Here is a 14,521-nt window from a genome sequence, read left to right as displayed (position 1 = left end):
TCAGAGAACAAGGGGACTTCTGTGCTGTCGGCATCCCTCCCTCGTCGACCGATGCCACCCGCCATGCACGTGCCCAGCGGTCTTCCCAGGAGCCACCGACAGAGGAGTTAAGCTCATTGTGAAATCCCAGAGGGACAACTTGAGAAAAAGCCCCATTGTTGCAGGCACCTTGATGGCTGTATCTAGACCCTGAGAAGGAGTCGAAAGGAGCCACACATGCCTGGGGAGGGGACTTTGGAAAGAAGAGGGAGCTTGATAGGATTTCTGGGCCAGGAGGGAGACCATCACCATATGCATGGAGGGAGGGAAGGAGCAGAACATACCTGGTATCCCACTGTGGGCTGAATGGTGTGGCCTGCCCCCACCCCACACACCAGCAAGTTCACATGTTAAAATCGTGACCCCCAAGATGATGGTATTAGGAGATGGGTGATGAGCTCTTGAGGGCAGAGCTCTCAAGAATGTGACAAGCACCATTTTAGAAGGGACACTGGAGAGCTCCCTCACTCATTCTTCTAGGTGAAGGCACAGCAAGGAGAAAGCAGACTATGAACCAGACACTGAACTTGCCAGCAGCTTGGTGTTGGACCTCCTGGACCTGAAGGACTACAAGAAATAAACTTCTTTTGGGTTTAAGCCACCCAGCTGTTCTAGCAGCCCAGACAATGACACACCATGATAGACATTTCTTGGGGGACGCAGAGTGTGAGCACCAGAGGGGAGAGAGAGGTCCTGTTCCCAGTTTCTCACGGGCTGTGTGTCATCTTGGATGCTTTCCGTCTTGTATTACCCATGCCCAGTACGGGGCTTCTCAAGCTTCAGTATACAGAAGAATCCCCCAAGGCTGTTTAATAAGAATGCAGATTCTTTGGCTCCTTGCCCAGAGATTGTGATTTCACTAAGTTCAAGCTTTTGGAAACACCAGGATATTGGTTCGGGTGCCAGTTTCTGGCAACTTCCAAACCTAAGCACCAGTCTTGGCTCCGTCCTTTCTTAGACCTGTATTTTTGAGCAGATTCTCCCCGCTGAGTTTGAGTTCATCTGATCTATGAATTGGGGAGGATGATACCTTCCAGAGTTGCAAGAATTTCACATACTTGGCGCCAAATGCGCCCAGACAACGAAATAGCTACATTTCCCCATTTCACTGCTGTCGCATGGGATCGGTGCAGCTGGCATCGACAATAACTGGCCGTTTGGAAAAATTGCGGTTTAGTCGGTTGGGTGCAGAAAGGTATGTCTTAGCTTTCAAAAGCCTGGAAGAAGAAAACAAAGGGGAGGTGATTTTTGAGTGTGTAATCATACACCAGACGTTTAAAATACCTGGTTTTATCTGCCATCAAGGGTGACCCATGATGTCAGTGGTATCCCATTTTCTTTTTCTTTTTTTTTTTTTTAAGATTTTAGTTATTTATTCATTTGACAGAGAGAGAGCACAAGCAGGGGGAGTGGCAGGCAGTGGGAGAAGCAGGCTCCCTGGTGAGCAAGGAGCCTGATGTGGGGCTTGATCCCAGGACCCTGAGATCATGATCTGAGCCAAAGGCAGACACTTAACTCACTGAGCCACCCAGGCGCCCTAGTGATATCCCATTTTCAAAATGTATCTGGGTATGTGTAACATAGTCCAGATTTCCACCTCTTATTTAGTATCATTATTTATTAGTGCTTTTTTAAAACTTGGATAAAAGAGCCGTAGATAGTAAATTCTATGCCTTCTTGTAGTAGCTCTGTTGGAGAATATGGTCCTACCTGTTTACATTGTGTGGATGAGACAAGTAGAGCCCACAGGAGCTAAGAAGTTTGCCCGAGATCACAGGTCTACCAAGGATTGTCAGTCTGCTAAACTGCCAAACCCCAGCACCTCCGAATATCACTGTGTTTGGGGACAGGGCCTTTACAGAAGGTATGAAGTTCCTATGAGGTCTGGAGGCTTGGTCCTGATCCAGTCTGACTGGTGTCCTCATAAGAAAGATTTAGACATCAAGGAGACACCAGAGACGCTCAGAGACATGGAGAAAGACCATGTGAAGACACACTGAGAAAGAATGTGGGCTTTTACAAGCCACAGAGAAAGGCCCCAGCAGACAATGCTGACGCCTTGATCGTGGACTTCTGGCCTCCAGAACTATGGAAAAGTACATTTCTGTCCCATTGGCAACCCATTCTGGGGTATTTTTTGTTATGGCAGCCCAAGTAATAAACAAGTCACGCATGATTTCAACCCCAAACCTACACTATTTCCCTCTGCATAATCTTTCTAGGCCTCCTACTGGTCCATTAATATGAGTGACAGAATCTATGAGTGACAGAGACAGGGTCTCTGGGTTGGCATCCAAACTCAGCTTCCACTTGGTGGTCTTCCCTGGGTGATCTACAGCAGGCAGAATGCTGTTGGTGAGATCTTGTTTCTTTCCATCTCAGAACCCATAAAGAGTTCCTTGCATTTCCCGAGGCACCTGGTGTTTGATGGTGACTGAGAGTAAGGCACAGTCTCCTGATGGGGGAAACTTCTACTTCTGTAGAGCCCATTAGAGGGCTTTCCAGGAGTGGGGGCCATGCCAGCCTTCTGAAGGGTCCTCCTGCGTGCATCTGTGTGATGGTTGGACCGACTTGATGGGACCAGTGGGGAAGTCTGGCTCTGAAGACTTGAGTCACAGGATTGTCCCCTCCCCTTCAAAGCCATTGCTTACCACCCAACAGCAAACGCTATCGTACGAGATCTTAAAAGCGCAGAAAGAGAACACCCCTTTCAGTGGTTGAGGCCAGGTTCAGGGCTCAGCACCAACCAAGGGAGTAAAAAATGTTCAATGCATGCTTGGAATGATAATGGAATTTCTCTTCTCTCTCTTCTCTTTACGAAAGCTTCATTGCCTGTTAAAATGAGGCTTTTGGCCTCGATGGGCTCAAAATTATATGAGTCTGGCTTCCTGATCTCACAAGCAAGACTCATGAGGGGCCAGCAAGTTTCATTTCTCCAGGAACTGTACTGAGACCCCCGCCTATTATTTAAACAGTTAGCTTTGGGAATAGGAGTGTACACGGAGTTGCTCTATAAACTCCTTTCTGGCTCCCTCCCAGTGCCCACCAGGCAGAAATGCTAGCGACTGAGTCGGAACTCCATGAATAGGTGTGGATGGATTTGGTACCATGCTGCAGCGAGGTGGCAGTGTTTTGTTTTCAGTCCTGGCACTTGTGGTAATTTCTATCAACCAAGTCTGCTACCTTTTTTTAGGAAGGATTCTTGTAGTTAAGGTGCTGCTGCTGATTTGCCATGAATGTCCTTCCTTCTAGTAGACACTCTCCAGATTGCAGGATTACTCTGTCTGGGCTAGACTTGTGCTCTCCAGTAGGGCTACTGTAAAATCGCAGAGCACAGGGATGTCAAGTGCAGGGCCCTGGGGTCCAGTGCAGGCTTCATTCAGCACCTTGTATAGGTTACTCAATCTCTCTGGTCCTCAGTTTTCCCATTTCTATAATGAGAATAATGGTAGTATCTACCTCACAGGGTTGTTACAAGGAGTCAGAGGAATGACACATGTGTGAGGTTAAGCCAGTGCCTGGAACATGGTAAGAACTTAAAGTTATTAGCCATCCCTTAATCAGCATAGTATGTTACTAGTTATTGTGAGTGTTCATGAGTGTTGCAAACCTTGGTCAAGTAATAATGCCTGTGGGATAAAGTTGGGAATGAACCGGAAGAATGGAAACTGTCTTTGTCTTAGGGTGAGAGGACTCTGACAGATCATTTCCATTACCGTTGTTGTAATGGCATTTAAAGAAATTCAGAAGGACCGGTACATTTGGTGAAGATGGGTATAAGCTAACTCATTTAGAGTATAAGATCATAGTGGTTGAGCTTTTTCCCTTGCTTGGCATAATGTCCAGCTCACATGGAGTGTGGTGCTTAGTAGGTTCTAAATCCTAGTTACACACTATAGTTATTCCAGGTTCTTGGGGTTGATGGGCAGGCTGAGGGAGAGTATGTATCCTTTTGTTCCCAAGGCTGGAGGGCTTGTACATTATGTGGGGTTCTCTCAGGGTCAGTCTTTAGAGTGTATCTGTTACTGCCACAGTACTGGCTGTGTAACAAATCACCTTGAAACTCATTCTGTATGTGCCTGAAGGTGGCTGATCAAGGCTGGGCTGCGCTTCAGGTTGCATGTTGGGTCTAGCTCTGTTCCATGTGTGTCCCCTCCTTCTCGGACCAGCGGGCTACCTTGAGCATGTTGTTCTTGTGATGATGGCAAAAACGCAAGAGATCCTGCTCAATCCCGCAAGAGTATTTCAAGCTTAGGCTTCTGTCCTTTTTGCTCACCACCCCCTTGGACATAGCAGATCACAGGGGCAAGCCCAAGGTCAAGGGTTGGGGAAGAACCCTCTGCAAAGAAATGCAGAGTCCTAAGACCAGAGGGTGTGGCTATAGGGCGAGGTAAAGAATGCAGGCTACTACATCAGTCCGCCTGGTTCCCTATTTGACTTCCCCATCTGAGTCATTGCAGTAGATGATATGAAAGAGCTTTCCTTGCTTAAAGCAGTTCTGTAGCTCCCAGTACCTGCATTTAGATTCCACAAGCACTCTGTAGCCTCCGAGCATGTTGCAAATTCCCCTTTGGTCTCCAGGAGCCTTTCCCCGACAGACAGGAATTTACTCTACTGTAAACCAAAGAGTCCCAGTTTAGACAGACACGATGGATTAGGCAGACAGCATCATTGACCCGGTTCCACTTCATTAGCCTTTCCAATTAAGGAGGATGTTGCTGAAAGGGAGACCTCACCGATATATAGTCATACCCAGAATCTTCTGGATGGCGTCTCTGTAGGGAAAGTCTTCTATCCTGAATGTGCACAGAGGGAGAGGGGCAACACTCTGTTGGCAAGTGAGCCCTGAGTGGTAAGGACCAGGTCACTTGGAATACTCAGTCTTCTTCCTGGCTAGGTCAATAACATGCAAAATACATAGGATTGGACCCCTGACCATGTACCAGTAGGGCTTCTGATCCTGTAATACCAAATAAAGGGTTGGTGCTTTATTTTATCTAAGGATCAGGCTCTGGGCTTTGTCAACACAGTTGACAGTTTTCTGTGGTTTCCCAAGGACCATCTTTCCCATGAAGTTGTTCTTAGGGGTTCAGGATGGCAGTCTCCCCTCTCTGCCCCTTCAGGATTCTGAGCAGTGAAGCATAAACCCTAAGCCATAGCCAAACAGGCTGTGAAGTACAGCTTGGTCAGTTGGGGCGGGCACCCAGCCCCCCAGTGCAGTGCTCCACTAGGACCCCGCTTGAGAATGAGGCCAATGTTTGAGACTGAGAGGAAGCTTCTTATCTTGTGGTAGAATCTAGATGAATCTGAATGGCCAGAGAGACAGATGCACAGACTGACAGGAGCTGAAGACCTTGCAGACCAGAAAGGACGGCCTTGCCTCCCAAAGACAAACATGGGTCACGTCCAGTACGCTTGCTTGTCACAGAGATTCTGGAAGAACAGGGTTAAGTCTCCCTCCCTGCATGGGAGGATGAAGAGGCTGGCGAGAGTGGACTCCACGAAGAGTGGCTTAAACAACGAGCCAGCTCATTTGAATGGCACAGCGAAGGTTCTCACCCACAGAGCTCCCGTTTCTTCACCCTTATGAAGGAGCTACTACGTTTGAAGAGAGAAGCCTAAAATATTTTCAGGACTTCTCCAAGTTCTTCTCTGGGCCAAGGCCGCAATGTCCAGAGAGGGGGAGGAGGGCTCCACTCCATACCTTCCTGGGTCTGAGGAATATTCTGTGCATGAGTATGAAAATTAGAATTAGATGTTCTGGAGCTGTACCATTAGAGAACTGTTCCATTGGAGAACTACTAGGAGCTAGATTCAGAACTGGAATCAGGGGAGAGGAACCCCTCATCTTGAGCTCAGAATCACTTTGGCGTCATTATAAAGATACCACAGAGGAGTCATCAAGAAAGTGAGTTATCTGTTCACCTAGGATAGGGGTTTAAAATGTTCTAATTTTTCTACACTTCCTTTTTTTTTTTTTTTTAAATTTAGTAAGAACACAGTATGAGATCTACTCTCTTAAGAAAAGTTTATGTGTACAATGCAGGGTTGTTAACCACAGCTACAATGTCGCACAGCTGAACTCTAGAGCTGGTTCATTCTGCATGACTGAAACTTCGCATCTGTTGGGTAGCACATTTCCTCTCCCCAAACCTCCGACGGTCACCCTTCTACTCTCTGCTTCCATGAATTTGATGATTCTGGATTCTTCATAGAAGTGGAATCCTGACATTTGCCCTCCCGTGTTTGTTGAAGCCATACAAGAACCAAGGTCAGAAAGCAACCCTGCATGTCCACGGATGGATGACTGGATTGAGAAGACGTGACAGATGCACAAAATGGAATGTTATTCGGCCTTAAAAAAGAAGGGAGGGGCGCCTGGGTGGCTCAGTGGGTTAAACCGCTGCCTTCGGCTCAGGTCATGATCTCAGGGTCCTGGGATTGAGTCCCGCATCGGGCTCTCTGCTCAGCAGGGAGCCTGCTTCCTCCTCTCTCTCTGTCTGCCTCTCTGCCTACTTGTAATCTCTCTCTGTCAAATAAATAAATAAATAAATCTTTAAAAAAAAAAAAAAAAAAAAGAAGGGAATCCTGCCATCTGTGACAATGTGGATGAACCTTGAGGATATTATGTTGAGTGAAAGAAGTCAGACCACAGGGGCACCTGGTTGTCTCAGTGGGTTAAGCCTCTGCCTTCAGCTCAGGTCATAATCTCAGGGTCCTGGGATCGAGCCCCAAGTCAGGCTCTCTGCTCAGTGGGGAGCCTGCTTCCCCCTCTCTCTCTGCCTGCCTCTCTGCCTACTTGTGATCTCTCTCTCTGTCAAATAATAAAATTAAAAAAAAAAAAAAAGAAGTCAGACCACAGAAGGACAAACGCAGCGCGATTCCTACACTTCCTTCTCATTCACGTCATAGGCCAGGGGTTGCTCGTTGCATGGCTTCCTAGAACCCTGTGTTGGAAAGTCGGCTTCCATAAAGCAAAGCTTCCAACCTGAGCTTGCCCTCAGGACCCAGAAATCATGCCCATTCTCTGTAAGGGGCAGCTTGAGGTTACTTTCCCAGAACCATGAATCCAAGGGGGTTCAGTTCAGAGTGGACATGGTGCTGAGAAAAATAGCCTTTATGTCCTGCGTTTCCTGTTTTCCTTGGAAACCCCTTGCCGAAAGCCACTACCTCCTCCCCATCCATCCCTCCTCCTCTACCCACCCTGCCCCCCACCTAGAGAGTTCATGTTTAATGACCCGCGACATTACCACCAAGCATTTCCAGTCAATTGTCTTTTGTGGGGAGCGGATGAATAGGACTTTTCTCTGGCCTTCTCAATCCTGAAAAGTCTCTTCCCCAGCCCACTGGAATGCGCTAGAAAACCAAGAATTAAGCTCTTCTTTTTCTGTCTCTCTTTTCCTTCCCTCATTTTTTCCAAGACCAGACACAAATTGGTGGCCTTGCCCCTAATTGGGACTCTCTAGTCTTTCAAGTTTATTTCTAATCCTCTTACAGATCCATCCGCTCCTTCGTGTAGAGGATATGAACACACTTGGAGATAATGGACGAGCATCCTTTCTTTCCTGTTTCCTTACATCTGGTCATTTTGCATGATCTCCATGCAGATGTCCCCTTAGCCTCTTAATGAAAACCTTGAGCCTCCTTAATCATCGGGGCGTGGGAGGAAGTTGGGGGGAGACTGGGGATGGCCAAGCTCATGAGTCATGGAAGAGGGGAGATAGTAAAACACGGAAGAGATCTCGCTTTGTTGGAAAATGATGCTGGCTGGGTTGGTAGGTTCAGTTTTGCCCATCGCTTACGTGTGTTTTCTCCTCTCTTCCCACAGGACCCTCATCCAAGTCCACCGATCACCCTGGAGACCCAGGTCAGTACCTTCCCATGGCCTTTGTCACTAACCTCTGCACCAGCTCTCCAGGAGACTTGGGGCACCCTCTTGGCTCCTTGACTCAGAGAAACTGGACAGGCACATCAGGCCATCACCCTGCCTGTTGGGATGTGTGCCCACATACACATGAGCCAATTTTGTGTGGGCATGCACACATACGTGTACCCGGGTGTCTCTGTACCCATCTTCTGGCCCTGAAAGGCGACCTAGCCTCTCAGCCACCCTCTTCCCATCTGTAATATTACTGCGAGGGTGGTTCCTGCTTTGCAGGGTTGTGGTGAAAACAGCAGAAACTGGTGTCTGTAAAGTCATCAGTACGGACTCAGGGCTGGTGAGGTAGCTTTTGAACCCAATACACTGTTGCCTGTCTGACTGAGCTTGAAGGGGAGGCATCTTTGGATCCATTATTCCCTGGGCTCTAAGGGTTGGTCCCACAGTGAAGAGAGGAGACATGATGGAGCCTGCCCAGAGCCCCACAGCTAGCAGCGCTTGAGTGTCTGGGACAGGCAAGCCTGTGTGAACATTTCAAGGCTGAAGGGCAGCTCTGCAGCTGTTTCTGGAGTTCTCTAGCAGGGACCACCTGCTGTCTCAGTCTTCAGCCTCCTTCACGGGTCCTTGTCCTCTCACCAGTGTCCCTGCCTCAGTCTCCCCAAGGGGAATGAGCAAACCCACCCTGCTTCTCCTTCCTTGCTCAGAAAGACCCCAACTGGTGGGAAAAGGGGAGTCTTCCACTTTCTCATTCTCTTCTGCAGGCATATTTCATTATGTCAGCTCCAGGGTTGACCAGCCAAGGGAGCGGGCAGGAAAGAGCAGTGGGCATGGCTTTGAGGGGGACGCAGGCCCAGATGCGTCCCCCTCTCTGGCCATCCTTTGGTCTGGTCCTATCCCAACCTCTGCCGCCCACCTACCCCCTTAGCCATGTTTCCATAGGGCCATGTTTGCCTTATGGAAATTACACTTGTTCCAAGTCACCTAAAAATAGATTTTCCTTAAATCAATTTACTTAACTGTCATAAGTGGGCTCATCCTCAGCTCATCCAAAAGTTTCTTTTGAGTGCCCCCTAAAATCATCTGCATGCACTCCCAGGGGTGCATCTGCCGCAATTTGGAAAACCCGGCCCGCCCCAGTCTCTTTTGTGGATTGCCAGAGAACTTCCCAAGTGTGCTTTCAAAGGATGGCCCTTCTCCTTATCACAATCAGTCCTTCCCCTGAAGAAAACCTGGTAGATGTAGGAGAGCTCATGGGCACATGGTCTGTGTCCACAATTCTGGAAGCCAGATCTTCTCTCCCAGGGCGGAGCGGTGCACCCCAGATAGTTCTGTTCTTGGCCCTCTTGTATCCTTCTCTATGAATAACATCCAGTCAGCCCTTCAAAACTTCCCCAGGAAAGAACAGTCACATGCCGATGGCTTTGGCCAGCACACTGTGAGGGAGACAGCTCACCCCCACACAAGGACCTCTCTTAGAGTCACACCCCATAGCCCAGGGGGCCCGACCCTTGGTTCATGGCCACGCATGGCACAAGGCGGGCCTTCTGTGTTGGTGCTGGGCCGCTGGGGAGAGGACTCACATTGTCTCTGCACCTCTCCATCAGCCTCATCTGGCCCTTGGTCTTCGGAGAGCCATGGGCTGTTGTTGTCTTTGCCGAGTTCTAACTTCCTGTGTGAAAGAGACTTTGGAACCCAACCAAAGTACTAATGTTTTTCTGTAACTGTTGGCACAAGCCCGTAGCCAGATCTCACTCTGTGAGGAGGGCTGTCCATCCGGGGACGCATGATGGGACCCTATTCAGCTGCCTGCGGGCGGGTCAGACCAGAGGGGCATGGATGAGCTTCGGCAGAAAGTGGTGTCCCACATAGCACCCATATGGCAGGAGCAGGACCGCAGCTGTGGCCGAGCTTGGCAAACCCAGCCGTGCCGAGGTAGGTGACAGATGTGTGTGGCCTGGGTCCTCTCCCACTTCTCCCCACTTCACCCCCCCGCCCCCCCGCCAACCCCCTTTGCTCCTAAGAAAGGCGTTAGCCACTCGGTCCTGGAGCACAGGTGCCACGGGGGGGCTGCCTTTCGTAGCTCACCATGCGCAGTGTCCGTATATCATGCGTCTGTAGCTCAGCCCCCACACGAGTCTCAGGCCACCCTAGGCCCCTTCCCTCCGCGCCTGTGTGGGGTCATCACCTGGCCCTCGGCGGATCTTTGCTTGGGCAGCTGCGAGATGGTAGGGAAGGTAGACGGCCAGGCTGCTAAGGCCTCCTCTGGAGCTCTTGGGCTGCGACTTCACTGACCTCTGCATCTGTTGGCATCAGCAGGACCCGCTCTGCTTAATGGCCAGATGAATAGAATGAGGCAGCCTAGGAAGGTTTAAATCCCTGGTGTCAGATTTCCCTCAGCAGGCTGCCCCTCTGGTGTACCAAGGCAGCCCTGACTTGCAGTGGTGAATGCTTCCCCGTCTCCAGATGGTGGTTACCCAGGAATCGGGGGGCGTAGAAATGAAAAACCAAGTGTGAAAGGAGTTCGAATGCAGTTAGCGGCATTCCCATGATCCCCCCTTCGCGGCCCCCACCACTGAGGTTTCTTGTTTGTCGAGAACTAGCTACTCCCGCGGATCCCGATGCCTCATTCCGTAGGTGTTCTCACGATACCCATTTTCCAGATGAGGAACTTCAGGGTCAGAGAGGTTAAGTAACTTGCCCAGGGTCACCCTGGAAGCTCAGAGCATTGGGGAGTATCAAACTCAGGGTCAGAAGACACCAGAATCGATCTGTCTTCTCAACTTCTTATTCTTCCCCGGGGGGGAAAAAAGAGTTGCCTGGACTAGTAGATTTGAAATAGCTCAGGCAGAGCTGGAGGGAGGGGCTGGATGCATGCAGCCCAAGGTCTAGATATACAGATGGATGCTTCGCACAAACGTCCCCAGAGGTGCTTAGATAAATAGGTGGGGAGACAGATGGATGATAGGTGAGCAGATACGTAGATAAATAGATAGAATGTTTCGCACAGTGAGTAATTCCTTGACAGATAGGTTGCCACGAGGCTTGTGGATAAAATGGTTTAAGCAGCGGAGCCCGTAGAAAATTTATTTTAAAACAAAGATGAAACTGCTCCCTGCGCATCAATAGTGTTTTGATAAATTTAAATGCTCATTATTTGATTCTCTCCTTCCCATTGATCCCCGAGATGGTTTATCATTTCTGAATCCACTCCAATTTGGCAAGACCTCTTGTCATTTAATTTTAGCCTCTCTGCCGTATCCCTCCACCGCACCCCCCCACCCCGCAACAGCTTCACTGTCAATTAGTTAATAGCCTCTACTCAGATATGGATACCCTGGGAGTTGTAATGAAGGAACTCTTAGTTAGAGCAAAGATTTGTCAATCTGGGTATTTGTGAACTTGGCTGTGCTTAGAGGGGAGCTGTGCCTTTGTTTACATGGAGATTACCCAGGACCTGAAGGTCAAGGGCATCGGGAGGAAAAGCCCTGATTCCTCCGTGTTCACGGACCACCTGGGTGCTTGAATATGTTGGACCAGCTAACCATGAGTATAAAAGGAGGGAGTTAACTATAGTCACTTTCTGTAAAGATGATGGTGGGACCATGAGGATGGTGAGTGACGCTCAGGAAGAAAATGAGAAGTGGGTGGAAGGAAAGTAAGACTTTAGAAATTATGCCTAAGCAGATTCTTTCATCCATTTGCTTACTCCAGTAGTTCTGGGGCCAGGAGGAGGCCAGGCCTTGTGCTATAGATGCTAAAGACACAGCAGTGGACAGGACACAGGGTCCCTTGCCCACGGAGCACCCATTCTGGTTGCAGGAGTCTGTGAATTTCTGAATAATTTCAGGTAGTAATAAGTGACCAGAAATAGGACAGAGAGGTTCGTCAGCAGGGGCAGCTGGGCACTGCGGAGAAGCTAGTTCGGGGAGGGCACTCTCTGGAGGTGAGATTCAAGCTCAGGAGCCGAGAGCCTGCACTTGAGAAAGCGCTACCAGAACAGACACCGCAGTGCTCGCGTTCAGAACATTTTGCATATTCTGTCTGGATTCCTATAAAGATAATGCCAGTTTTCTTTAGTATCAGACCACCAGCTCCTTCGAGCTCCTTCAGCGCCTTCACATCATTAGAATGTCACAACGGATAGGAATTCCCTTATCAGCCAGGGCCAAGGGAGAAGGCTGGCAGGAGTTGGGAAGGCGGTTGGGGGAGGGGAGGGTGCTCACATCCCGAGCCTGTGTGTCAGACAGGTCCCTCGCGTCTTGCCAGGGTCAGAGGAACTTTGGAGCTTCTGATGTGGTGCTGATAGTGGGGATTTAGGTGAGAAATCTGGCTAATAGTTATCATTGGCTAGTTAGCTGGCTCCCATTCTGTGGAGCTGAAACCTCAGACGAAACTAGTGGCTCACACCTGTGGGTGTATTCACCAGCCCTAACCAGGGGACATTTGGCAATGTCTTGCAACATTTTTGTTACAACTTGGGGCGGGGCAGTGCCACGGGCTCTAGTGAGTAGAGGCCAGGGCTGCCGCTAAACCCCTTCCAAATGCCCCAGAAAGAATTATCTGCCGCCAAATGTCCGTAGTGCTGAAAGCGAGATACCCTGTTTGCCTGCGGACAGCTCATTGTACAAAGATGACCCCAGCCGTGGAATTGTGACCACGGAGAAAAGTGTATTGTCTTGCTTATGATCAAACGTCCCCCTCTCTGGTCAATATCAGACTTGGCCCGCCTCCTGTATCCGGCCTCACACATTCATCCCCCAGAGTCCCTGGGTCTGTGTTGACAGTGACCGAGCACGCCACAGAAAAATGGCTCACAGTGCGTGTGAGCATGTGCACAGCGTAGGTAAAAGGGAAAACACCTCTCAGAGATGGTTTCCTGAGAGATTTATGGCTCAACGGTGCAGAGAATGTGCAGTGTTGAGAAAAAGGTGGAAAGGCAGCCCTTGGCTCCAGTTCAGCGAGGGACTGGCCAAGGCTCCTGGACCAATGCAGCGGGCTTTGCAAATAGCTCGATTTTGAGGCCTGGTTCCTTTTTCTTAGGCAGACCACAGCCTCCTCTGTGCAGACTTCTCTCTCCCGAGGCTCTTTCCCCCACTCCCGGGATGAAAGCAATTGCCGTCGACTCGCCTCTCTTCTAGCTCTGGGCTTCGATTAACCTTTTCCTCCGTGGAGAGCGGTTTTTGGAGTAATCAGGGAGCTTTTGAATGGCTCTTACCTGAGTCTCCAGCCCATTAATTCTTATGGTGCCCAGCATCTGTTGAGAGGACGACGAGACCAAATAGCTTCTCAGCCCATCTGCTTTCCTCCCACTAGTCTCCTTGGGGAGGGGAGAGCAGAACCTCTCTGGGGCGGACAAGGCTGGTTTTGAGACAGGCCAAGTGCCTCTACTAGATCTTTCCCTCTGGCTCTGGCTTGCTGGATTTCTCATCAGCCCTGGTGGGGGTTGGAGCAGGGAGGTGACCAGCTGGACCGCTGCCTGGGCAAAGGCCGAGAGGCTGGACCCAGGCAGTGGAAACATTCTCAGGGAGGATTTGCGGTCCTCTGGCCCTGGGTGCCTTTCTAGTCTGTGTGACTCAGGGTAAACGATGTGATGCAACATTCCACAAATAGCCAGCAAGTTCCCCAAAGCCCAGCCACATGTACCGTTGCGAAAAATAGATCGTGTTGAGATCACTGTCCCTCTCATCTTGGTGGGAGCTGGCTTTGCCCAAGATATTGAAGGTTTGAATTTGGCCCTAGACTTGAGAACACTTAAAATCATGATTCTTGTCAACAATGACTAACATGCATTGAAAGTATGTTTACTATGAGCAGGGAACTGTACGTTGTACACGTATGTGTAAATCTAGCATTTTTAGGTAACATTCACTTGGAGTATGTGCCAGGCACTCTTCTAAGTAAGCTTTTGGCATGGGTTTGCTCATAAAGACTGCACAAGTGTCCCCTATGGGAAGTGTTAATGTCACTGCCATTTTCCGGACACACTGCAGCACAAAGATGTGGTTAAGATAGTTGTCCAGTAGCAAACAGGTGGAACAGCTGGGATTTGAACCAGGCCGTCCAGCCTGCCTCTGTCAGGTCCTGCAACCCCATGAGGCAGGGGCTGATCTTAGCCCATTTTTCAGATGAAGCAACTGGAAGGCCCAGAGATACCAAGTCTCCTTTTAGAAGTAACACAGTAAGTGGTAAGCCCTGAATTAGAAATACCATCTCTTTTATTGCTTTGTTGCTGAGATACAGAGATTAGATCTAAAGATAAGAGCTAGGTGTGCAGATAGAAATAGGATTGTAGACCTATAATTACCTAATATACATGTAATGTACAGTGCATACATTATAATGGATATATATCAGATGTAATATATATATCAGAAAAGTGGAATTCTATAATCTATAGAACTGTAATCTCTATCCAATTTATGTCATTTCTTTTTTTAAAAGACATTTATTTATTTATTTGTCAGAGAGAGAGAGAGTGTGTACAAATGAGGAGTGGCAGGCAGAGGGAGAAGCAGGCTCCCCACTGAGCAGGGAGTCCATGTGGGACTCAGTCCTCGGACCCTGAGTTCATGACCTGGGCTGAAGGCAGATGCTTAACCAACT

The 14,521-nt window shown here is 49.2% G+C and overlaps 1 protein-coding gene across 1 annotated transcript in view; it reads left to right on the top strand.

The window, feature by feature from the left end:
- Positions 1–14,521, top strand: part of XYLT1 (xylosyltransferase 1) — a 292,830-nt gene that overhangs the window by 84,750 nt on the left and 193,559 nt on the right. Inside the window, exon 2 of the mRNA XM_032327697.1 lies at positions 7,868–7,906. Coding sequence (XP_032183588.1) covers positions 7,868–7,906 — 39 coding nt within the window. The remainder of the gene's footprint in view (positions 1–7,867; positions 7,907–14,521) is intronic.

This window comes from Mustela erminea, chromosome 20 (genome assembly GCF_009829155.1).
Source record: "Mustela erminea isolate mMusErm1 chromosome 20, mMusErm1.Pri, whole genome shotgun sequence".
NCBI classification, from domain to species: Eukaryota; Metazoa; Chordata; class Mammalia; order Carnivora; family Mustelidae; genus Mustela; species Mustela erminea.
Note: the sequence above shows the minus strand (reverse complement) of the source record. Positions and strands in the feature narration are given on the sequence as shown.